Below are 26,752 nucleotides of genomic sequence, written 5' to 3'. Positions count from 1 at the left end.
AGGGAATCCGGCTTAAGAAGGGTCCGGTGAACCTTACCAAAGTAGAGGGGTTTAGGAATCCGTCTTAAAGAAGGTCCGGTGAACCTTACTAAAGCAGAGGAGCTTGGGAATTTGACTTAAGAAGGGTCCGGTGAACTTTACCAAAAACCAAAGGGATTTGGTAATCCGACTTAAGAAAGGTCCGGTGAACCTTACCAACCTAGTACTAGAATAAACGTTTAGCCAAACGATAGAGGTTAAGGTATAAAGTAGCTCCACTTGATGATCTGAATTCTTGTAATTTACGAATCTTACAAGTAAAATAAAAGATAACAAAAGTTAAAAATTGAATGTTAATTTAGGGTAGTTTGGAGGTTCATGAAACTAAAGTCCAGAGGTTAATCTCTGTTGATATTTAACATAGTAATTTATCAAAATATTTCTCTTAAATGTGAATAGATGTTATTTATATAAAGGTTGAACTTGTTGTGTCTTTAGACTCACTAGATCTATATGGTAAATGTAATGAGAAGACGGAAGAACTTGACGGATGATCCTTCTTATACCTGGCAGCACACCATAAGGTTTATTTTATTAGTCTACTTTTCTACTTGCATTAGGATGTTGGGTCCTCTAATCGGAGTTGAGTTATCTATTTTGATAGTCGGTTGAGTTCATTTCACTAGTTAGTTGCACTCTCTGTTCTTTTGAAGATTTTATTCACTATTATGATGTTCAAACTCAAATTTGTTTTAGTTTCAAGTTGAACCAGTTTGTAATACATTATCATTTGTTTTATTTAATTTGAGTCTCTTTAATGTTAGTATTGCAAGGTTCGTGAAATATATATATATATATATATATACAGAACTGCTATGCTGCGGACAAAGGCGTGCGGACCGCTGCGGACCGCACTTCCTGATCGGTCTCTGGACCGATCAGGAAACCTCCTGATCGGTCTCCAGACCGATCAGGGAACCGATCATCCCCTGATCGGTCTCTGGACCGATCAGGGAACCTCCTGATCGGTCTGGAGACCGATCAGGAGGTTCCCTAATCGGTCCAGAGACCGATCAGGAAGTGCGGTCCGCAGCGGTCCGCACGCCTTTGTCCGCAGCATAGCAGTTCTGTATATATATATATATATATATATATATATATAGGTCTAGGATGTTTCATTACTCATTGATCTTATTTTATCTCTTTATCCATTTAACATTGAGTTTACAAAGACTATTTGACTTGTATGATATATTCAATAATTTTTCCAAAGGATATAATTTGTTCAACAATAAAATTATATGTATAGTGAAGATAGTTATCGAACATAAAAAATTTATCAAAAAATATAAAGTATGTGATATATACGTCACATCGCACTAAAATATAATAATGTTAATGTTAGATCAAAAAACAAAGAAACTAATGTTGAGTTTACTAAATATAAATCATTAGTATTAAAAAAACAAAATGATTTAGGGTTTAGTATAATATTTTTCTCAATTTACTTTGGTTTTGACTCTTTGGAAAATCAAGTAGCTACTTGATGATTGGATGAAAGTTGCAAAAAGAATAAAAGGAATGCAACTTTCAAGAGACGAAATAGAAGATTTTGATACCAAAGGAACTAACGAACTACATGAGCTTTAATTCTTTTATACCCTAAGTGGATACATAGACAAGTTAAATAAGTTCACGCCTTTTATAAATTTTTCCACATTTATAAAAAAAATTTAAAATAAAATATAAATAATAATCTTGAGCTATTGTAAACCGAATCGTAATAGGCAATTCCAAACCATGAACCATAACTGTCTTTAATGGTTAGAGATCAAAATTTTCTGAACCATCGAACTAGCTGTTCCAAACCATGGTCGGGTCTACCATAAATTCCACCCTTGTCAATTGACATGGTTGGCCACTTCGATACTTGGATGAGAAAGTTGCTTATTTAAATTATTGTAATCTAGAATTACATTCATAGACAAATATTTATTGAACAAAACAATCAGTTTTTCATTCCCTTTTAACCATCGATTATTTGTTTTACACACTAGCCTTAAGTGACATTGATTAATATTAGGGCACCCCATTTTTTTTCCTGAATCATCAAAGGACGCCCCACTTTGCTTTTTAATCAAAAGGGCTCCTCTTGTCACTGTTGAGTCATGTACATTTAATCTCCAGTACTCTCATTATTATCTATGTGTTGTAGCTATTACATATGTTATAGCAACTACGGTTTCGTAGGTGCTACCACACATACTTAACCTGTTCACATTGTAACAGCTACGGTTTCATAGTTACTGCAACAAAGCTCAACCTTGTTCACCTACCATTCACGTTGTTGTAGCAACTACAAACATTTTATTTAAAATAGTCTTACACTACATTATTCTAAATGTACTAAACCCTACACAACAATACAAAAGAACCAAACAAATAAAAGTACAATCGGCCTTAACCCAATTATTTGCAATTAATTGCTCAAATTTTACCCTAACATTGATTTGAACCTAAGGCTGCATTGCTACTAATAAATATATCTTTCAAATCACTTTTATCATGCTAAGAAAAATTATATAACCTCTCTCTACTCCTTACAACTTCAATGACGGAAGAAATTGTTTCAACTGCCCTATTGCTTTCTCCCTTGCAACAACAAAATATGCCTTTTTTCCTTCCTCGCCAGCATGAGCAAAAGGATGGAACTCATACTGCCTCCTATAGGTCATAATTGTTGCTTCTGTAGTCCAATTTTGTTATTGCTTCAATGGCATGATAATGTGGTTGTTATTCATTAGGTTGTTTTTTGAATCCTGCAATTAAGGGGTTGATTGAGTAGCTATGTTTTAGGAAGTTGCTTTGGATCAAGTTAGACTCTTTATCCCTTGTTTCTTTAGTGTAGGGAGGTTCTGTGATGATTGAGTGTTAAGAGGTGCAAATGTGATTGATGATGTAGAAGAGTGACAATTTGATTGTGATGGCATTAAATTAAGGTTAATTAAAACATAAGGAAGATATTAGTTTGTCTTCTACTAGGTAGGTGACTGAGATTTTAAATGTAATTAGAGATAATTGAGGTATGATTTTGGTTGAAATTGGAGTAATTATTAGAAAGAAGGGACCAATATAAAATATTGTAAGTGTTCTTTATAGTATAAAATTATGATAGTGTGTGGATATTGATTCCTAAGGAAGATTGTTTTAATGATTGACTATTATGAAAATACGCTACAAACTAGAGAATTAATTGTAATAGGTATCTGTTTAACTTAGGTGGTGCTTGAAACAGTTTGATTTAATAAATATTTGAATGATAAAATGAGATTTAAATTGTCTTAATTGATAGATGGGAAAGATGTGTCACTTGCTGATATATTGGAGCGGGGGTCATGAGTACTTGAACAAATCATGTTGTTTTAGAGGTTGCTCTTGACATGGATCATACAGACTATTTACCTTGTTATATCTACTTGGGTTGTTCTTTGCCCTTGTATTCTTATTAGTTTCATTGTGGATAGTATTATTGATTTTCGTGATTTGCATACATATGAAATCTGATTACATATATTTATGCAAGTATATAGTAGTAAAATGTTGTACCTTACATCATACTAGAGTTTGTTTAGGTAGCTTTTCATGCACACTTTTATTCAGTGTATATATATTATGCCTATGGTATTTATGTAGGCCTTATCTTGCAGTATATTTTTCTTGTCAATTGATATAGAGTGGAATGTTGCCATAGCTTAGAACATAGTGAAACTATGGAATATCATCATAGTTGGATGATTTACTTATGGATGCAAATTATATACCAACAAAAAGGAAGTGCATGCCCTTCATTAATTGGATGAGTCCAAACACGCTTATTGATTGGTGGATGCAATTAGGAAATGTGGAGCTCTTGAATAAGTCATTGCATTGTTTATTTTCATTGTGATTTGTGTTGCAATTACCATTTAATATTCATGGTAAATGACCTGCAGGTTTACATACTTTAAGATCAACATATGGTGGCAAAAGGCGAATACGCTCGCCCTCAGCGCCCCCGCCAACCCGTCCCAAAGCCAACACGGAGGAGATAAATCACGGACGGCTACTAGCCTTTGGAATAGTGACTAGCACATAAGGGATCGAATTAAAAAGGAAAAATTACTTTAAGATCAACCAGTGTTCTAAAAAGCGCCCTAGGCGGCCGCCTAAGCGCCGCCTAGGCGCTGCCTAGGCGCTCGGCGGTTGGCAACTGCACTGGAAAGGTGCTGGGCGGCCAACCTAGGCGGCTGGGCCGCCTAGGCGGCGCTCGGCGTCGATGGTAGTCGTTGGGCGCCGCATCACGGGACACGGGACGCGCCCGCCACTGCCGGACGCGTTCCCGAACGCGTCTGTTGCAGCCAGACCCGTCGCCGGAAGCTTCCAGCGGCACTGGAAGCTTCGCCCGAGGCTTCCTGTGGTACCAGGGTCGCGTCCAGCGTAGGTACGGGACGCGACGTTGAAGCTTCCGGTGCTGCCGGAAGCCTCCGGCGAAGCTTCCGGTGCCTCCGGAAGCCTCCGGCGAAGCTTCCGGTGCTGCCGGAAGCCTCCGGCGAAGCTTCCGGTGCCGCCGGAAGCCTCCGGCGACAGGTCCAGCGGCGCGCGACAGCAGACGCGTCCCGCGCGTCGTTTACTGAGTTCGCGTTTTTTCTTTTTTTCTTTTTTCCTTTTTTAAAATTTTTTTTAATTATTTATTTAATTAAACAATTTCTCACTTAAATAGGGTAATTTCAATAGGCTTTTATACCCCTAATTAAATTATCCCAACAAACTAAATAAAAAATATATTTAAAATTTAAATCTTTTTTATAAATTTTATTAATTATTTATACTCTAATAATATTATATTTAAAATTTAAAAATTAGGATTAACTATTATTAATTAATTTATAATATTTTAGGTATAAATTAAAAAATTCTAATAAATCTTATTAATCCATATAAATCATATTTATATTCATAATTTTATATTTAAAATTTTAAAAAAATCTTAATAAAATTTATTAATTTATTTATATTCTAATAATATTATATTTAAAATTTAAAAATTCTAATAACTATTATTAATTAATTTATATTTTGATATTTTATATTTAAAATTAATAAATCTAATAAATCTTATTAATCCGAGGAATCCGCCTAGCGGCGCCTAATTCCCGCCTAGGCGCTAGGCGCTGGTCTAGCGCCCGATTAGCGCCTAGCGAATTTTAGAACCTTGAGATCAACATATAAATGAATGTTTGGTGCTACATTATTTTATGAGCCATTAGTTATTATTAAGCCTTAAGTTTCTACTCTCAAGTACATAATTTAATAAAGATATTCTAGTTCCAACCTCCACTGCTTATCTCATCAATTGTTAAAATAACTTATCACTACTGTCCAAGATAGAATAACAAAATCGAGAATGTAAAGCACAATCAATACCTCATTGAACCATATAACGAAAGAAAGAATATTCACAAAGGAACCATGGTCTTTCAAAACTACCTTTCCCTCAAATAATATCTGATGTCATCTGTAATACACAGCAATAAAATGGATAAGAAAGACATACCTTGACAGTGGTAGTTGAAGGTATCCAGATCTTCTTTTCGTGCTAGGTAACCATATAGTTGACGTTTGCCACCAGCACAGAATAGATTTTTCCGAGGATGTTCCCACGCATCTCTACTGGTTCCTTGCTCTGCAAAGTGCTTATGCAGCCGCTCAGCTTCCAAATAGCCCATTGCAGTAGCTTCAAAAACCAAAACACTCATTCCTCGATGCCCATTAGGTCCATAGGAATGGCGGGACTTCACTGGTGCATACGTACTGAAATAATCAAGTAGCTCTTGGTTTCCCATACCTAACCACTGTAGCATTGAACATAATGAGACAAAATACCAAGCAAATAATCATACACAGTGGATGGAAGAAAGAAGAAACTGGAGCACTTTGTTTGCAAGATGCTAATACTCAAATCTATTGTCATAAGTGTGATGTAGATTTGGTTGATTTGTAATATCAGAAAAGTGAACTCAATGGATAAAATGCTGTATAAATCAAGGACACAAGAATACAAAACTGCTTATCTTATGGACATGTAAATGAGGATTTAGTTCCACAAACTCTCAGAAGAGATTAAGAATGTAGGAATACAAATGAAACAATAAATAAAATCGATCAAAGATGCCAATTTTTTGATGCAACAATTGCAATACTTTGACAAAAAACCATTCAAATTAGTGAAAGTAGGATAAGATTTGCTAATGAAACTTCACTTCAAAATTATGAAAAAATCACAGGCTACAAAAATTCATAACATGCTCACTCTCAAGCATTCTTCAAAGTCCTCGTCCAAAAACACTAGTTAATTTCTTTGCTGCATAATTCCAATTACAGACTTTCATTAAGAATTCCAAATCAACAAGTTGTTCACAAGATTGTGTGAAAGAAAAGAAACTGGATATAATACATCCTAACACCACCAATATAAGGAAAGATTCATAACAGAGAACTTTTAGCTGAAAGACTATCTGCAAATAACAAAGGGAAGAATTTGATATATAATGAATAACAGCTACGCCTACCTATCATGAGAACCCAAAATGTTTCTCAAAAACGGTTATAAACTTGGGTAAATTGTTCCAGGCTCAGCACCTAGGAAGAGTTGAATAAGAATGCTGAATGAGAATGTGACAGATGTTTGCCCACAGTTAGCATGATAGGAAAAGCAATCTCCTATTTCTATGACCACCAAAATCACTATCTTGGTTTGACCCAGGTGCAACCCCCACCTCGGACATTAAAGACACCATTAAGACTTCAGTTGATGCCTGCTCCTTAACTTCCATATTTCTACATAAAAGCCTTGAACTCCAATATTGACTACCTGGACAACCCCCAAACCTCCAAAATCGTGGCAATGAGGCTGTGGTTGGGTGGAATTTCACTTCAAAATTTAGCACCACTGCTCAGCTTCTACAAACTATTCTTACCTCAGTCAAACTGATCAACAAGTATGAAACTAATTCTGTAACGACCCGGCCCCTCGGCCCCTCGGCCCCTCGGCCCCTTGGGCGGCCACACTAGCGGCCCAATCTGGCGGCCCCTTGGTGGTCCCTTGGGCGGCCACAATGGCGGCCCAACTGGCGACCCCTTATGTCGTCAACCGACGACCTTCGGCCGTGTCGTTACTCACAATGAGTTAGGATTCATAAACTCTAGTACTTATCTTGGAGGTCAAGAGTTCGAATCCTGGGGAAGGCAAAAATCCACTGGCCAGGGGTGGGAAGACCTTGTGAGTAACGGCACGGCCGAGGGTCGTCGATCGGCGACATAAGGGGTCGCCAATTTGGGCCGCCAGTTGGGCCGCCCAAGGGACCGCCAGTTGGGTCGCCCAAGGGGTCGAGGAGCCGGGTCGTTACAATAAAAATGCACTTTTTTATTGTAACGACCCGACCCCTCGGCCCCTTGGGCGGCCCATTTGGTCCCTTGGGCGGCCCAACTGGCGACCCCTTATGTCGTCGACCGACGACTCTCGACCGTGTCGTTACTCACTAGGTCTTCCCACCCCTGGTCAGTGGATTTTTGCCTTCCCCAGGATTCGAACTCTAGACCTTCAGGCTTAAGTAGTAGAGTTTATGAATCCTGGTAGCCAAGTGAGCGGTCACTCACTTGGCTACAGAATTCATAAACTCTAGTACTTATCCTGGAGGTCTAGAGTTCGAATCCTGGGGAAGGCAAAAATCCACTGGCTAGGGGTGAGAAGACCTTGTGAGTAACGGCACGGTCGAGGGTCGTCGGTCGGCGACATAAGAGGTTGCCAATTTGGGCCACCAGTTGGGCCGCCCAAGGGACCACCAAGGGGCCGCCAAATGGGCCGCCAGTTGGACCGCCCAAGGGGTCGAGGGGCCGGGTCGTTACAAATTCACTTTTGGTTCTCACTCCCATCCTTCCACATTTACCTTTATGTCCTATATTACTACAAAACGTGGATGAGAGAAAGGATAGATTGCATGAGAATTGAAACTAATTCCTCTGTTTACCTATTAAAAAAAATAATAGACAGATTCCAAATCAATCTGTGTACTGTTTTTAACCTTTTTTTTGTTTGCCCGAAATCAGACGAACGAACTTTCCATCCTCTCTCAAAAAATTCCGCCAAGAGAACAACGAATTTCAGCTGCAAATCCCAATCCCGAACACTGAAAAATTGGCAGTCACAAGTTCGCAGCGAGGCCACAAGCTCGTGGTGATGCAACAAACTCACGGCGAGCGCGGAGAGGTATGCCACAAAGAGGCAATTAGTTTGTGGCGTCACCGCAAGCTAATGGTCTGGTTGCGCAGCTGCAAGCTCAAGCTCGCCAGGAGGATTCCGTTCCCTCTCCTTTTGCATTTCTTTCTCTTCTTTCTTCTTCCTTTCTTTTCCCTTTCCCTGAAAATATTTTTCCACTGTTGATTTCTTTCCCTCCTTCATCCACGCTTCAAAATCAGAGCATTAGAGTTTTGTGGTTTGAGCTATTTCAATCATGAATTGAACATGCACCTAGCAAGGTAGGCTATAATCGATACAAAAATTGACCAATAAGCTTTGGTGCCATATGTGGAAAAGCTTGAGGAGAGAGTTAGCAACCCAATGAGGACTGCATGAAGTGAATAATCTTGTGGCAGGCCTTTGAGTTGTGTAGGAGATATCTTAAGAAATGTTTTTCTTCTATCACTCTTCTCAGAAGTTGGGATAATCACTTTGTCATGATTGATGAAATTGTTGACCTCAATAGGAATTGTAGGTTCAATTACAGAACTTGTGCCAATATCAAGAGATGTGAGACGAGCTATGAAGCATTAACTCCAAATTATGTTGGTGACAATGTCTACCATATGAGCTCAATGATGGGCTTTGGAAAAAAAAATAGATTCAGGTGTAGGAACCCAAAACCAATAACATTAGGTTTAGCAAGGACTTTGAAGAGGCAAGCAGATAGAAAAGTAGGAAGACAACAATGCCAGAACAGATAGAATCTGATGGCAACAGGAAAAAACGAACTCCAAATGGAGCAAACGTCAGTCGCAGAAACTCAATTTGATTTAGGCATTCAGGAGGAATTTGAACAACGAGCTTTTAGATGCCACAAATGAACCCACAACAAAATCTTTGATTGGCAAAGCATGTGACAGCATTTAGGGCTCATACGTCCTCTGGAAATATTAGATATACGGAATTACGGATATGTTGGAATTCTATATTCTCAAAAGGATTGGCACTTTGATAGTTTATCAAATTTCCAATGAGCAGATTCAGAAACTTTGAGCAGTAAACTTAATAGTTAGAAGCTAACATAAGAAATTGGAAGAGGAGTGCAGATTTGATGTTAATAAGACAGCAAGGAAAAGTAACTCCCAAAATTTATTAATAGATTAATAGAGAAGCTGCTTTGTCAGGATTCTACACCCTTCAGAGGTTTGGCACTTTGATAGTTTGCCAAATTTCCTGTGAGTAAACTCAGTAACTTTGTGCAATTAATAGAAAGGTTGTAAGCACTCAATATAAGTAATTGGAATATGAGAAGTGCAGAAGGAAGAAGTAATTAAAATATTTATTAATAGGTTTGTAGAGGAGGCTCTCCTGGCAGATGACTCAGTCTGGCCACAATGTCAATATAAAAACGCTTTCAAGTCTAACCAAGTTCTCTTAGTTGCTTACAAGAAATACAGGAGACGACCATCAAGTTCACAACTGTAAAAGAGTAAAACAGAACCCCAACTCTAACACAGTGGCATACTAAGTACCACTAGCTCAAGACATCACAACCAAAGTAGAAGGAAAAATAATTGAAGATATTGAAAAATTGTGGACTCTATTGCAATGACTCTTGAACTACTACTTCATTCTCAGACAACTTCTTACGCATGGCTCTTAGAATAAAGCTAACTCTTAGAAGTGAAATGACTCTTAATTGTAAAGATACAATAAATTGCAAAAGAATATAGACACTAAACCATAAGAAATGTCCTACAAAATTCACCTCAAACAATCAACTAGAAAGAATTTTTGGGGAGGCCACTTGAAGATAGAATATTCCATTGATGAGAGATGGGAGGACTAAGGCTTAATTAAGTCCATTGATGAACCTCATACAAAAGTATTAGTGGAAATCAAATAAGAATGTATTTCCAACGTTAATGGCCATCAAAATCTTATTGAACAATGAAAGAAAAAAAAACTTGGTAATTTAGATAATTGCTTTCCCTAGTTTGGACAAACATGCTTCTGCCCAATTTGGGCATAAAAAGTATTATTCACATGCAATGTCAGATTAATCCAACCCAAACAGAATTATTTTTAAAATCTATTTTTGATTTGTTTTTAGCAAATAAATTTTTTAAATTTAAATTTTCCTCCCTTGTTCCTCCCCTCAAAGGAATAATAAGGAGACAATTAGGAAACACTAATACTCAGTTAGTGTAATTAGCTTACAGAGTTTCAATGTTTGACAATATACCTATATCTAGTCAAGTTTGTCCAAAGATTGACAAGACCTAATGTTCAGAAGTGAGCTAAGTCTAGTAAAGTCAAAGGTTGATTGGATGACTAGTAAAGGTGGATAACTAACAAGGAAAAGTTCAAGCAAGTCAAGGATGACCGGATGCTTGCCACGGGAAAGTCCTAGTAGGTTAAGTGAGAAACGAATGTTAAGCAAGGCAAAGCTTAGGCACGTTAAGGATGACCGGATGTCTGACAAGCCTTGATCCTAAGGGAGTGAACCTTAGGTGGTGAGATACTAGGGGAGCAAATCTTAAGATGGTGAAAGTCTTGGAGGAACTCCAAGCAAAAGTCTAGTATGTCAAATAGGCTTACTAGATTAGGCTTGATCCTAAGGGAGTGACCCTTAGGTGGTAAAGTTCTGGAGGAGTGAACTCCAAAAAAGAGGTAAGTCTAGAAGGTGATATAGACTTCATGATTAGGCTTGGTTGTTTGCTTGTTGGTATGGATGACGAAGGCAACCAAATGCAATCGAACCAAGTCCAGGTGAACCAGACTTGACTCAGATAGAACCAGACCCAAGCCGGTTCAGTCGACCAATCCCAAGGATCGATTTACCGATTGGGTTCAATTGATTGGGTTCGAGTCCGGAATCGAGTTGGTGATGTGGCATGGTTCGGTAGACCGAAAAAGCTTTTCGGTAAACCGATCAACGACAAAATCCAGACCACGATAAACTTGATTGTCGGGATCAGATTTGACCAGGATCGATAGACCGATCAAGGATGATTGGATAGACCAAAAAAGTCCTATAAAAAGAACCCAAGCACAACGTTCAAGACATCAATCTCTACATTCTACTCAGTGTACTTGCTCGTGAAAAGATCTTTGACACGTTGCTCGTACAACGGGGAAAGTGCCCGGAGGAGTGCATGGCACTCAGGGGATTCTGGATTGGATCAACAAGTTTGTTTGTATTTATTTAAGTATCTGTGCTTAATTTCCATATTTGTGTTTGTACTTAAATTGTAAGAAATTTTTCTGCCTCGGAAAAGTTATGAAAAGGAGATACGGGCGTCTCTCATACTTAGGCATTGGATGTACTAACTCTAAAGGTTAGAAACCAATTTGTTATTTATTAATTCCGCTGCAAGTTCCTTTCTAATAGAAACGAACACATGATGAAAAAGAAGCGAATGATAGATATTCACCCTGTATCAATCCCACCGGTCCTACATACTCTTCTTTCTAGGAAATCATTTTCCTATCCTTTCATATGAACTCCTTAACCCTGCCAAAGCTAGTCCCAAGCCAGTTGAAAAAGGGCGAGGGTTGCACATTAGGTTACCAGCCAACATGGACTTTCAGGCAAATGTTCAATAAATGGATCGATCAAACTATTATGTTAATGTTAGGATGTTCCCAGAAGGAACGCATTGTAAGATCCGACTGTGACATCTTAGCAAGAACTGCTACATCTCCATGGGAACTCAGGTGTAGTGTCAAATATGCAAAAGTTCTCATTGCAGGTCGATTGTAACGTATCTACAAGTACTGTTAGATCTCTATGAAAACTTGAGTGTAATGTTAAATATGCAAGAATTTTCACACTATAGGTTGGATAAGAACAAATATTATAGAAAAACTGTGGTAGTCGATACGATGATTAGGAGAAGAAATAATATTTTGTGTTTAAGAGTCAAAATGAGCAAGGGAGAAGGCAAAGATGATAGAAAATTCGGATTTTAAGTTATAGTACACAAGGAGTAAAATAAGAAATGAAGTAGGTATTTATTTCAATAGTTCGTTAAAGGACGAAATAATAGTAGTAGTTAAGAAAGGGAAATAGTATAATACCTCTCAAAATAATAGCGGTGAAAGAAACTATTAATATAATTAGCATATATATATACCTCAAATAGGATTAGATAAACATACCAAATCTAGATTTCAAGACGATATAGATGAAGCATTACATGAGGCATGTAGGAGTAAAAAATGAGGAATATGATAGGATACATGAGGTTATGGTTTTAGAACAAGAAATAAAAAAGAGAAAACTATATTGGATTTTGCGATACTTTATATTAGTTAATATGTTTTTTTAAAAAAAAAAAGAAGAGCACTTGATCATGTTCAAAAGGAAAAATAATAGAAAGATTTGTAACGATTGCAAGGTCATTTCTAGAAAAAAATTTAACTATTCAACATGCGTTAGTAGTGTTGGATATACATCTTAAGCATAATATAATAGAAGGAAAATATGCATGACTCTTAAAATTAAATGATGGAAGTTAAAGGATGGGAAACAAAATATATTCTAGGACAAGGTAGGAGTACAAATATTAAGAGAAATATACGGCAACTCAAATACGACATGAGATAAAATGGTATCAAAGTTGAAAATGGTAGTCAAAAGTATACTCGATAAGTCAAAAGGACGAGCACCACCAAATAAAGAATTTTGGTGGTGGAATGAGAAAGTATAGAAGAAAGTAAAGGAAAACGAATAGCATATAAGGAATTATATACTTTTAATAAGGAGAAAAACTTAAACAAATATACAATAGTCAAGAAATTGGCCAAGAAAGCAATGGATGAAGTTAAGAATGAAACTTTTGAACACTTATATCGAAAATTGGATACAAAAGAAGGGGAAAGGACATTTATATAATAGCTAAAGCGAGAGAAAGGAAGACAAGAGATTTTATCTAAATAAAATGTATTAAAGATGAATACAATGGGGCAAGGTTTAAAATTTCGATCCGTGCCGAGTTTCGGTCTCAAACCAAAATGATACGATTTCGGTATCGTATTGTGCCGAGCTGATACAATTTCGGTATTTTTTATTTATCTATAGTAATTATAAGATAAATATGTTTATTGTGTATATAAAAAAAAGTTGTATATTGATTTATTATAATTTCTCAATTATTGAATAATTTAATATTGTTAGAAAAAATAATTAAAAATAATTTTATTTAAATAGAATTGATATATTAATAATTCAAATTAAAATGGAAGTATCTATAATAACAAGTACAAGTATATAAATTAATACAAGATATTACTTTATATTAATAATAATTATATAAATTAACTATTTATTCATTTAATAATTATTAATTAAATAATATATATTTTAAATAGTAAAAAAAATCAAGTAAAAATTTTTTTAAAAAATAAAAAAGAATATCAGAATATAAATATAATTTATTAGAATTTTTTTAAATTTTTTAAAAAATTTAAATGAAATTTAAAATAATAAAAAATATATTAGAATATAAATAAGAATTATTATATATTTTTTAAAAATTTTTAAATGAAATTTAAATATTATTTTTTCAGAATATTAATTAATAAAATTTATTTTATTTATTTTAATTTTAAATATATTTTTTATATATTTTATTAGGATAATTTAATTAGGGTTTATAAAAGCCTCTTCGAAATATCACACATCCTCCTTGGGAATTCTTTAAATTAATTAAATAAAATAAATAATTATTAAAAATAGAAAGAAAAAAAAAATCGCAGCAGTACGCAAGACGCGCCGCGATGATCGCGGGCGATCCCGCGAGGGGTGTCCGGCGTCACCGGACGCCTCCGGCAACGCCGGAAGCGTCCGACGACCCTGACGGACTCTTCTGGCGCCGCAGAAGCCATCGCACACGACGCCTTCGGTGCCGAAGGCGTCGCGGGACGCCGCCAGAGGCGTCCCACGTCTCCTCCGACGCCGACGGAGGCGTCCCGCATCTCCTCCGACGCCGCCGAGACGGGGGCGCCTCCCGTGCTGGTTTCGGCCGCCCGGCGGAACGGTAAAAACCGTCCGTGCTGGGCGGCATGAAACGGCATTTCAAACATTGCAATGGGGGTACTAGTAAATGATAAGGAAATAAAAGAGCGGTGATTAACTTTTTAATGAAGGTTTAGATGGCCAACTTAATTTAGGTTATTTGAGTAGGTCAAATGAGTATAGAAATTTAAAGAATTCAAACTGTAGAAGTAGCACAAGCTTTAAATGGGATGCAAAATAGAATAACAGTTGGACCATATAATATTCCGATAGAAGTATGAAAATACCTTGGAAAACAAAGGATTGAATGAATCACAAAGTTATTCAACCTAATATTGAAAACTAAAAATAATAAGGGTAAATACTCAAGTTCCCTTATATAAGAATAAATGAGATCATACAAAATTATGCAAACTATAGGGGTATTAAACTAATGAGTCATACCATGAAACTTACACATGGTATTCGTCGACCTATAACAAGCTTATGATAGAGTTACATGGAGAATACTAGAAATGAAAAATATTAGAATAACGTATATTGAACAAATTAAAGATATGTATAAGGATGTAATGACAACAAGAAAGGCCGGATTAATCGAAATTTTTTCGGTTACTTCAAGGATCAACTCTAAATCTTTATCTTTTTACACTAATCAGGGATGAACTCACTCCAAGATACAGTACCGCGATACATGTTTGTAGATAAAATTATTTCGGTAGATGAGATATGTGAAAGAGTGAATCTTAAACTCGAATCTTAGCGAGTGAAATGTTTTAGACTTAATAGGTAACTAAGAAAATATTTAGGATCATTTTTCAAAAGGATGGAGGGATTGAGAGATATCTTACATAGAATACAAGCGGGATGGTTGAAATGAAGAGCGCATCAGGTATTCCTTGTGATCGTAAAGTACCTCTAAGACTTAAAGGAAAGTTTTACAAAGTGGCAATTAGACCAGCTATGTTATATGGAGTTAAATGTTGAGCACGTGAGCACATGAGCAGAAGATGAGTTGCAGATATGAGAATATTAAGGTGGATGTGCGAACATAAAAAAAATAGACAAGATAAAAAATGAAAATATTAAAGAGAAAATCGAAGTTACACTTATTGAGGGAAAACCAAATGAGACATGTTTAAGATAGTACGAACTAGTTAGGCGATGTGAAACTATGACATATGTTCGTAACAAACTAGGTAGAGGAAGATCAAAAAAGATTTATTTAGCAACAATAAAACAAGATAAAATTTATTTAAATATAAATGATAATATAGTAGGAGATAGAGCTCAATGGCATAGAAGGATTCTATATAGTCAATCCCACCTAATAGGATAAGGTTTGGTGGTTATTGTTCGTATGAATTCATTCTCCTACCATCTCTTTCCTAGCTATTTCCTTATATCATAGGAGATATGGCCTTAAGATTTCAGGTGAATGAGAGATTATTTGAAATTCTTAACATCCTTTAAAGTCATATTAGGATGAAAATCCTATTGTTTTCAAAAAAAAAAGCAAATAAGACCTCTCCTTATAGGCAGATGATGTTAAGAAAGAATATAATTTCCTTTACAATTTGAGAAAGGCAGGACAACATGGTTCTACTACACGAATATTGACTGTGACTACCAATGGATCCACTAGGGGATAGTTGAGGCATTAGATTGGGTTTCTATCAAGAATAATAAAATTGGTGATAACCCAATAGATTAAAAAGACATCATTGGCCAATTAGAGAAACTTTTCGAGTAGATCATTATTCATGTGGCAAAGGAGATGCCTACTTTTTCCTAATCAATCTTCTTTTGAGAGTGCAAATGTAAACATCTACAATCTCAAGTGATATTGTATTCCCTTTTCCATGTTAGCTTGTATCACAGTTAAAATTTTGACCCATATTAAAATTTTAATTAATGACCAATACAGTTTCGATACCATATTGTGTCGTGCCGATATAACTTCAATATTTTTAAATATAAAATATATTAATTAAAAGTAAAAAAATTAATCTAAATAAAAAAGAATAAAAAATAAAATAAAATATTTTTTAAAATAAAAAAGAAAAAAAATGTAGGATCGTGAAGGCACTGCGATCCCGCGGTGCCGATGTTGAGCAACAAATGGAACAGTAAATTCTGCCTAGTACGAAATTTTAAACCATGGCTTGGATATCTTTTGGAGATTATCAACTCAGTGATAACCTAATGGGCTTAAGAAATCCTTGGTCATTTATAGAAACTTTTCAAGTAAAACATTAATCATGTGGCAAAGAAGGTATCTACTCTTTCCTAGTCAATCTTATTATGCAGGACTGCAAAGGTAAACATTTACCGTATCAAATTTAGTTCAACAAGAATATATATTCCTAGTGAAGTAGATTGATGATTGACAAAGAGTATTAGGAATAATTGCAATAACCCACCAAGTTAAGGTCATGATAAAACCAAGCCCTATCTTTTGAAGACGCGCAAAGGTAAACATCTATAGTAAAAAAATAAGCTCTTCAAATTAAATCATTTTTAGATCACCTAATAGTTCAATTTGATTAGCTATATCCGCGTGTTGGTGCAATAATGTCTAAGCATGTAGTTTTGATATTTGAAAAAAAAAACTTTTAGGGAAATTGTTGATCTTACGTGTGTCAAGTGTGCAAGAGTAGAAAAGATGACAACTGTTACAGATGTAATAACAAAAGTCTATATAGGTCAATGAGCATTTGATACTTGGCAAGTTGAACTTCAAGTAGTTAGCGCATGGAAACCCAAGAAGTCGAGGACGGATTCTTGGGAGCATTTATATTTTATAGATCAAGATGACTAGATGTTAGGCATTTGATGAAGTCTTGAAGTCTTGGAGGCATCAAAGCCTTTAGGCATGGAAGACTTGAAAGTAAGAAGGCTTCTTGGCATGACGGAGTCTCGAAGGCAACGGAGAGTATGTTCACATAAAAGTAAGGTCCTGTGAGGAGACTCAAGTACATATGTACTTGAGATACATAGACTTAGGTGCGAACTTAACTTTAAAAATGACCGTAGTCAGGATATCAATTGGCTTGTACTTGAGTTAACTAGGCAGTTGACTCAAGGTTAGACAAAAACAAGTAGAAGATTTTTGTGCAAGCAACAACTGAAGTTGATTGATACTTTACTTGGTCGACTACTCAAACCAAAAAAACTCGAACAACAACAAACTAGATGTGATATTCTGATTGACTAGATAGTTAACTCGTGATGGACTTTGTCTACTTATATCTTGGTTTTAATACCTTGAATTAGTCAACTCAACATCAAATATAAACAAAAAAAGGTTTGTTTAGGTATCAGTCGAGTGATCAATTGACTGAAGTCAATCTTGCCGACTAGATGGCTCATCAATGGACTATTAAACAACGAAAAAAAACCTGAGATTAGATATGACATCAGAAAGTCTACAATGGTTGTATACTTGGCTATTGTACAGGCAGTCAACTAATGAAGAATCATAGTTGATTGTTGGCGACATGGAAAAGCAGAATGTAACAAGAAAGTTGTTAAAGGACTAAAGCTATAAAGGGGGACCTTGGGAACTCATAACAACTACTAAAAGTGATCATATTTTTACTTCCAAGCTCCTCTCTCTTGTTCTTTAAAGATCTTAATTCCTTTCTTCTTCCTTGTGTTATATTCTGTTCTTGTACAGAAGAAGTATACAGGGTTTCTCCTCTAGATTCATGCTGTGAAGGAGAAAAAATAGTAGAAAAAAGAGGAGTGATCCACTGATCACAAGTCGAATGGGAGTTGAGGGTTACCTAACCACGTTAAATTGATTGTTTGGTTTGTAATTTTTTGTTCTTGCTTTAAATTGTATCACTTGCATTTGTCTAATGTGTTAACTCCTTACAATGACAAATTGTTTTAAAGTGAAAGTATATTTAATCCCCCAACCTCTGATGGATGGCTTATCAAATTGAACCAAATCGGAAGCAATATATTCTTGGGATGCTTCTAAGTGTAATAATTCTCTCCAATCTTGGTTCCACACCCTATTTAGTATGTTGTGAGTTTTTAAAACAAATTTAGCCTTATGTAGTTTTAGAACATACTGGTGCACTTAGGTTTATCATACTCACTCAACAACCACACTTTTGTATTCCTAGGACTCTTGTGATTTTGACAATGTTCAAAAAATTTTGAATCTGGACCCAATACAACTATTAGTAGTTTTGACCAAAACTTATTAATGGAGTTAGGCTTATCATATCCAACCCAAATCAACACCAATGTATTCATGAACTCTCCTAAGTGTAACCATGCCCTCCCATCTTGGTTCCACATCCTATTCAACCTACTATGAGTTTTTGAAAAATTCAATTTTGTGTAATTTTATCATAGTCATTAATACACTTAGGCTTATCATATTCACTCAATAATAGCACTTATGTATTCTTGGGACCCTCGTGACTCTAACGATGTTCAAATTGTTTTAAATCTGGACCCTATACAACCATCAGTAAATTTGGATTAAATTCACTATGAACTTAGGCTTATTAGATACAAAATCCAAATCGGGACCAAGCATACTTGGGACTTTCTTGAGTGTAACAATGTCCTCCAATCTTGGTTTCACACCCTATTTAGGTTGTGTGCTTTTAAAAAAAAAATAGCCTCATTTTGAAGGAGAAAAACAACGGTTATAAAACCCAACCCATTTTTCGAGATTTCAAATGTGCTTCGGTAGTTCAAGCTGGTTAGATGAGCATGTGGACAAACAAAGAGGTATTTTGGGAAAGAGATGTGATTTGGTAAATTTAAAAGTGTGGTGCAGGGATTTAATTCAGCTAAAGTGAAATCCATCATCCAGACTCAATAGGTCAAAGGGACTGGATGCTAGGTATTTGACGAAGTACTAGAGCCTCTAGACATGGAAGACCCAAAAGCAAGAAGGCTTCTTGCATAACGAAATCTCGAGGATGACATGAAAGTAAGCTTCTATTAGGAGAGTTGAGTGCACATGTAATTGGGATACACATGGACCTAGACTTAGAAGCGGACTTAACTTCAGAAATGATCACAGTCATGATATCATTCAACTGGCAATGCCTTTCAATCGACTAGAACTTGAGTCAACTAGGTAGTCAACTCAAGGTTAAACAGAAATGAGCAATAAGGTTTTCATTCAACTAGCAGTCGACAAATACTTTACTCAGTCAACTTCTCAAACACAAACTACGTATGATATTTTTCTTTGCAGTCAGTCAGTTATGGCCAATCTACAAATGGACTCAGACGACTATTGGTACCTTAAATCAGTCAACTCAACATCAAACGAAAATGAACAAAAATTTCAGCTCAAGAAGTCAATTGGTCAGTCAATGCAATCAATCGAGTCGACTAGGTGGCCCAATCAATTGGTCAACTATTAAAAAACCAAAGAGTTTAATTAATTGATTGATGGTATGATGCCAAGAAATTTGCAATAACTAGATAGTAGATACAGACAACTAGTGTGTAGGCTCGATAGATGAATAAGACTGCTAGGAATCTGAAAAAGCATAACGTGACTAGAAAGTTGTAAAGGGCTAAAGCAATAAAAGTGGACCTTAGGGGCTCGGAACAACTACTAAAGTGCTTATATTTTTGCTACCAAGCTCATCTCTCTTGTTCTTAAAGATCTCAATTACTTTTTCTTCCTTGTGTTAAATCCCATTCTTATAAAAAAAAATGCAAGAGATTTCTCTACCTCTGGATTCATGTCGAGAAGGAGAAACATAGTGGAATTTCAAGTAGTCATCCACCGACGAATCATAGATCATGGAGCAGGAAGTCTGGACCGGTGAACCACGTAAATTAATTTTTTTTTTATAATTGCTTGTTCTTGCTTTGAATTATTTTAATTGTATTTTTTTTATGCGCTAATTTCTTGTAGTGACAAATTGATTTGAAACAAGAGTCTATTCACCCCCCACCCCACCCCGGCCTCTTGGTCCCAACACAACGAACCACCATTTATCATGGCTATCATCCAATGAAAAGGATATAGCCACAATCTCTTAACGACTTCACTTTAATGAACATGGATTCTCACTTCAATTAACTCAGATAACAGAAGCTAATCCATTTCATATTCTCAGGCTACAATTCCACACTTAAACATTAGTCAATTATCTCTCCTCAATAGGATTACTACAACCAACTACCGCACATGAGGTTCCACAAGTTACATCTTTTGGGTAGAATAGCTAAATATCTTAATTCAATTTGACCTATGTATGAACTTGCCAAATTTAAAAAATGCTTCAACATCTGAAATCTCATTATCAAGCAAATAGCGATAAAGATCAACCAACGTGAATCGATAAACAAATGCTTGAGCACAGTGAACCACCATCTATCATGGTTCTCATCCAAAGATAAGGAATAGCCAGAGTCTCTTAGCAACCTCAATTTAGCAAACTTGGAAGCTCACTGTAATTAACTCAATCAAAGAAGCTAATCCACTTCAGATTCTCAGACTGCCATTCCACAGTTAACTCAAAGCTTAGTCAATCATTTATCAATTTCTTAATACAGACCTACTACAACCAAGTACCACACTTGAGCATCCACAAATTTCATCTTTGTGGAATAACTAAATATCTAGATTCAATTTGACCTGATCATGATCTTGCCAAATTTAACAATGCTTCAACATCTGAAATTATTTCATTAAACACTTTACTCAGGTTGTTTATCATTGTCAGGCAAATAGCAACAAAGATCCACCAACTTGAATTGGTATTAGCAAATGTTAATCTGGTCTTTATCAGAAAATTGGGCAACTCATGAAGATCAATGGAAAAGTTCAAAAATAAGCTATAGAGTTGAAGAAATTAATTGGAAAATTATTATATTTCACTATTAAATGGACAAAATCAGCTTAAATTTAATGAACCAAGGTCAAATTCGGAATACTCAACCAATATAGTTCATATTTCACTGATCACAAACTGAATCCTAATAGTATTTAATAGCACTATGATATAATGAAAATATAATATCATTAATTTAATTTTATTATTCCAAACACACTTATTTGATAAAAACAATAAAACAAAGTCATTGGAATCGTTTCCATTATTTATATTATAAATTGTTAATAAATTGTTATTTATCCATAAACGTTTGGCAACATTGACACCAAGCAGCAATGTCACTGCACCATCAGCATGTAAATGTAGCATCTCCAGGGTTTACTATATTGTCACAAAAAAATCTGCCACATTGAACTACTTATGGCATTTATTGTTAGAACTTTATTCTGGATAAAGAAGTCAAGCTTAACATTTGCATGGAACATAATCAGTTAAAATCCTAAATCAAGCTACTATGAGTATACATTCCTAATGGAACTATGAAAATTTATAATTAGAACTTCCTAAAAAATAAATCAAGTCCCACGTTTGCATAGAACATAAACAGTTAAAATCAGGTACCTGAGCTATTATGGATGTAGCTTACTAGTGGAGTTCATATAAAAACACTACCCACAAAATCAAGAATTGAAATTCTAAAGTGGTCAGATACTATGTATTGGTAAAGCCAAGCTTGAAAGATTATAAGGGGTAAGAAAGTTACAGAAAAAAAAAAGTTTAGCCAATATCTTGAGCACACTCAACCATAGTGAATAAGACAAGCATATTAATTGAATGAACATCAACACACAAGATGAGCAATCAATGATATATCTAGTCGATTTATTCAATTTTGTTAATCTCATTAGACAAACTTCAATGAAGAAAGATCAGGATACAGAAGAACTCAAATAACAAAGATCATAATTGAATTATTTAACTTCAGTCAATTCCTTAGAAAAAATGGCTTTTTATACTAAACTAATACAAGAACAAAAAGTTATATCTGAGTCACAAAGCCTACAGCAGGCACTGCCAAAATAAGTTTAATGATTAAGAAAGATAAAACATAGGTATAAATGTGTTTATGTACCTTGTCATTATCATCTTGTTCAAGTTTAGTATTCATGATAATCACCATCGGAGGCCAGATTATTTCATGGTCAGTTGTTGACTCCTTCAGACCCTTCCATTTACCAAATACTTCACCAGCAGGTACAACAGTAGTTCCCTTTCGATGAAGCTCCTCTTCTAAAAGTAAAGCAAGCTCTCGATGAAGTTTTACCCTTGTCTTACCCTTAGTCTTTGCATGGGTCATTAAAGGTTGTAGGCCTTTATACCAGTCAATAGCACCTGGAGCATTCTGACATGCAGGACAATGCCATTGCCTATTTGGTTCATTGATTTCTTCAACAGTCAGTTTGTCCAGCTCCCCAAAGAAACCATTGAACCATTTGCTTTTCTTTCTAGTCTCATGGCTCTTTTGACTAGTATCAGAATCATAATCATCGCTGAGATCATCATCACTATCATCCACCAAATCATCATTGTCATCATAATCTGAGTCACGATCTTGTTGTTTAGTTACATCATCAACAGAGTCATAATATCCACCAAAGGAACCATCCTGACGTTGATTTTTAGAAATAGCTTCCTCAGTTTTCAGTTGAGAACCAGATGATCCACCTCTCGCAGCCCATTGCCAGCCATGTTGCAGTGGTGGCGCTACACCAGGACCAGCGGGTGGGGCCATGTACTGTGACTCCCAGTCCTTAGTAGGATGTTGCTGCTTACCAATTCCTCTGCCACCAGGACTACGATACTCACTGGCTTGAGCCCAGCTATTCCCAGAGGTTCTACCAACTCCTACATTTGTACCCCATCCTTGTCTAGGGATCCCTTCTGCATGACCCAAAGATTTAGAAGAATTTGAAGAATCCCAAGGTTTTGATGAAACTCCACCAGTTCTATTCTTAGATTTTTTTGCATACAACTCCCACCCACCCTCCTGAGAATCTAGGCCCAAACCAGACATGTTCTTGTTCAACAGATTAGTGCCAGAATCAGGATCTTCAACACCTTTACCTCGTGATGAATTGGCCCCTATAGCTGGAGAAGCAGAAACCTTTCCTGTACCTTTCTTGGAGTTCATTGTGTTCTGTTTTTCAGTAAGTCAAGTACATCACTACCCACTTTGAAAATTCTAAATGTAATATGAAAGAGGAAAATCAATTTAATCTAGGGAATTTGAAATAAAAATTCCCCAAGTGGTTGATATACAACCCATTAGTGCCATAAAATTTTCCAAAATTTCTTTATATTAACAGTGTACAACAATATTTGTGCTGTGTGAAAAATCTAGAGGTAAACTTGGAAAATAATTTTTCAGGTGCCTTTATAGGGAATTTTTCACAAGTAGGGGGCATGTCAGGTGTAAATCAACTAGGTGTCCTTTTAGATAATTTTCCATTAGTTTAGAAAACATAGTTAAGGTTGTTGTTAGTTTTAGATGCCAAACTATAGATGAATAATTTATTGCATGCTCCATTCTGTGAATTAAGAAAGCTTTAGGTCAGGTTATTCCTATTTTATGCCAGAGTAGGGTGGGTTTCCTGCAGGGAAGGAAAACATAAAGAAAATAAAGTGATACAAAGATTTTTCCAACTGCATTTTCTCCTTGTTTTCTTTGGTGAAAAAAAAAAAGTCGAGGAAAGAAAAGGTTGTGATAATCTTTCCTTAGTTTTCATCTATATTGCTTCCATCTGATTTGAGCGGAAGCTTCATTATCATGTGCAATGAAGTTCATATTGAAGCTTAAAAAATTTCAACAAGAAAATTTTCTTTTCAATTATATTATATATTTTTGTTTTTCTTTTTTTTATCTTTGACAAAACTATAAAATATTTTTTTTCAATTCTCTTTTCTTCTATCGAAGGAAATGATCAGATAAAAAATATTTCACAATCTTTTTCTTTTGAATTCTTTCCCTACCCACTTTCATTCCCAAATTGTTTCCCTCCTGATGTAGTTAGTGTATTAATTATCCATTAGAGTTTTTTTAGATGTTTTTAATTAGCCATTAGAGTTTTTTAAAGTGTTTTAATAAGCATTAGAGGTTTTTGGGCTATAGTAAGTCATTCAAGCTTCGATGACTAATTCAATTATTTAAAATTCTTAATTTTAATTTTAAAAGAGTTTTAGATTTGTTAGAGTTGTTTAGTAAGTCATTCAGGTTGTTACAAAAGGCATAATCATAATCCCAATTTAGAAAAGAGATTAGATCTGTTGTATTGATTTATATTTCAGTTTAAAAAAAAAAATCACTTCATACATCAAGAGTTTGTGATTGGTAGCATTTGGTTGTGTTGCATTAAGTGCTATCAGATCCAAAATTCCAATTTAGTATGTCTCCCTTCGTGACTTGATCCTCCTCTTCCCTACATGTATTTCATCTTCTACTCTTTTGTTCACTGAAATTTTCTCGCTTCTCTTCTAGATTCCAAAGGAAATGCCAAGGAGGAGTGTGAGTCCATCTTCCCCAACCTATGTCTTCTTCCATGTCATCGATTTCCTACTACCATTACTCTATTGGCTCCACCCTCTCCGTGCAGCTACACTGACTATGATGCCACACCTCTACCTCCACCTTCCACTATTCATGTTCCTCCCTCATTATCCAACCACACCCTCATATTGTTGTCGTCATCCCATGACACAACCAAGCATCATCTAAGGTCATGATTCCAACTAGATGCCAATTGAGCAGGCAACAACACCTCATGTGTATTTAAGCCACGAGTTCCACATTCTAAAACCGCCTCCAGTGGAATTGTTTCAAAAGAAAAGCCAAGTTCTCACAACTTTCCATATCACAATCCCAATTAGGAATCTGAACTATTTAAAAAAAACAATTTTGCAATTAGTCTAGAAAATCTAAAGAAGTATAAACTATCCACTTTGAGGAAGACACCATCCTCCATCATTGAGACACTTGTATGGCAAACTTTGAAAACAAAATAGGCTTGCATTACCCCAATAAAATCCTTCATTGAAAATTACCTTTATTTAATTTAGTTGATTATCAATTTTTTGAATTTAACTATATTTTCTCATACGCCCTAGTTTGTTGAGCCTTCATTGCTTGTCATACTTTGTAGTTTAATATATCATCAATCATATCCCTTTATTTGTACCCTTAGTTTATTAGTGTAACAAAGTTTTATAAATTTCATTATATGTCAACTCTGAATCCCATTGTGAAAAATGTAGACAGATGACTTGAAAGATGAGGCTAAGACCATTAAAACTTGCGTGGGCGGCCTAGAAAAATTTAAATAAAAAGTTATTAGAAAACTAGAATGATATAGGTAAATAATAAATTCTGAGTTATTGGATGATTCAGAAGGCACGCATCCACGCACTTGGCCTAGCCATAGTTTGCATCATGATTCTCAATACACAACAAGAGTTCAGGATGATTATTTCTTTCAACACAACCATAGGCATAGGACTAGGAAAGAGGAGAGAGACATATGAAAGTTTAGGCCTGAGTGCATTCCTATGCAGTTGGCTGTGGTTATGATTATTTTGATGGGTATAAATTGAACCATGTTGAACAAGCTCAATCTGTCAAAATGAAGTTCAATGGAGCTGATAAAAAAAATTATCTAAGACCAACAAGGACTAGAATCTATCAAAAGTTGGGATGACATGAAAATTTGCCATGTGCTTAGTCCATGTGACAAATCTACAACAAATTAAATTATGAAATATCTATTCGTTCCCAAACAACCAAGTGCTCAGTCCATGTGACAAATTAAACAATATCAAAGAATTTTATATTCAAAAAATTAACATCAACAACAAATTAAACACCTAAATTATCATTTACAAAATTTAACAAATTATCACTAACAACAAATTAAACACCTAAAAATTATCATGAACAAAATTTAATAACTAAGCTATGAAATTTTATATATCAAGAAACGTGCCCAATCACGTACGAGCACGCACGAACGATGGAGAGGCCGGAGAGGGATGAGAGTGTGGAGAAGGGCAGCAGTGCGAGACGGCAACAACGGTAGCAGCGGAGGCACCGGCTCCGCGGATGAGTGAAAAGCAGGAAGAAGGGGAGTGTTGGCGACGGAGGAAAGCGGACTAGGGGGGCGGAGGAGAAGCCGGAGGTGGCTGTTAGTGAAGAGGAGGAAGCAGCGGAGGGGCGGCGGCCTCACTAGCGAGGGTTTGAGTGAAAGAAGGAAAGCGAGGGTGTTAATGCGAGGGCATTGGATCGGAGAGCGAGGGGATCGGAGACCAGTGAGATCCCGGGCGTCGTTATGTGAACCCCATAATTACTTACTTTATATTTAGAGGTTTTGAAATTATTTTGGCGAAGTAAACTTAGTAGGCAAGCAAAGAAGGTGGGATGCCACATTAAAGCAAATTTAAAGAGCTTAGTGCACATAAAATACTAAAAAATAAATAAATAAATAAATAGATTCAATATAGCACATAAAATTCTAAAGGTTTGAGATAAGATCTATTTTTTTTTAATACTCTTGGCCAGATGGATTGTAGATGGACTCCATAACAAGTAAAGAAGAA

At 35.8% G+C, this 26,752-nt stretch overlaps 1 protein-coding gene across 1 annotated transcript in view; it reads right to left on the bottom strand.

Annotated features, from left to right (window-relative positions):
• Positions 1-26,501, bottom strand: part of LOC121968039 (protein SUPPRESSOR OF GENE SILENCING 3 homolog) — a 35,015-nt gene extending 8,514 nt beyond the window's left edge. The window contains exons 1-3 of the mRNA XM_042518563.1: positions 26,155-26,501; positions 22,242-23,306; positions 5,573-5,870 (exon numbers count right to left, since the gene is read on the bottom strand). Coding sequence (XP_042374497.1) covers positions 5,573-5,870; positions 22,242-23,300 — 1,357 coding nt within the window. The 5' untranslated portion in view covers positions 23,301-23,306; positions 26,155-26,501. The remainder of the gene's footprint in view (positions 1-5,572; positions 5,871-22,241; positions 23,307-26,154) is intronic.
• Positions 26,502-26,752: the final 251 nt, after the last annotated feature.

This window comes from Zingiber officinale, chromosome 1B (assembly GCF_018446385.1).
Source record: "Zingiber officinale cultivar Zhangliang chromosome 1B, Zo_v1.1, whole genome shotgun sequence".
NCBI lineage: Eukaryota > Viridiplantae > Streptophyta > Magnoliopsida > Zingiberales > Zingiberaceae > Zingiber > Zingiber officinale.
The sequence above is the reverse complement of the archived record's forward strand: the minus strand, read 5'-3'. Positions and strand labels throughout refer to the sequence as shown.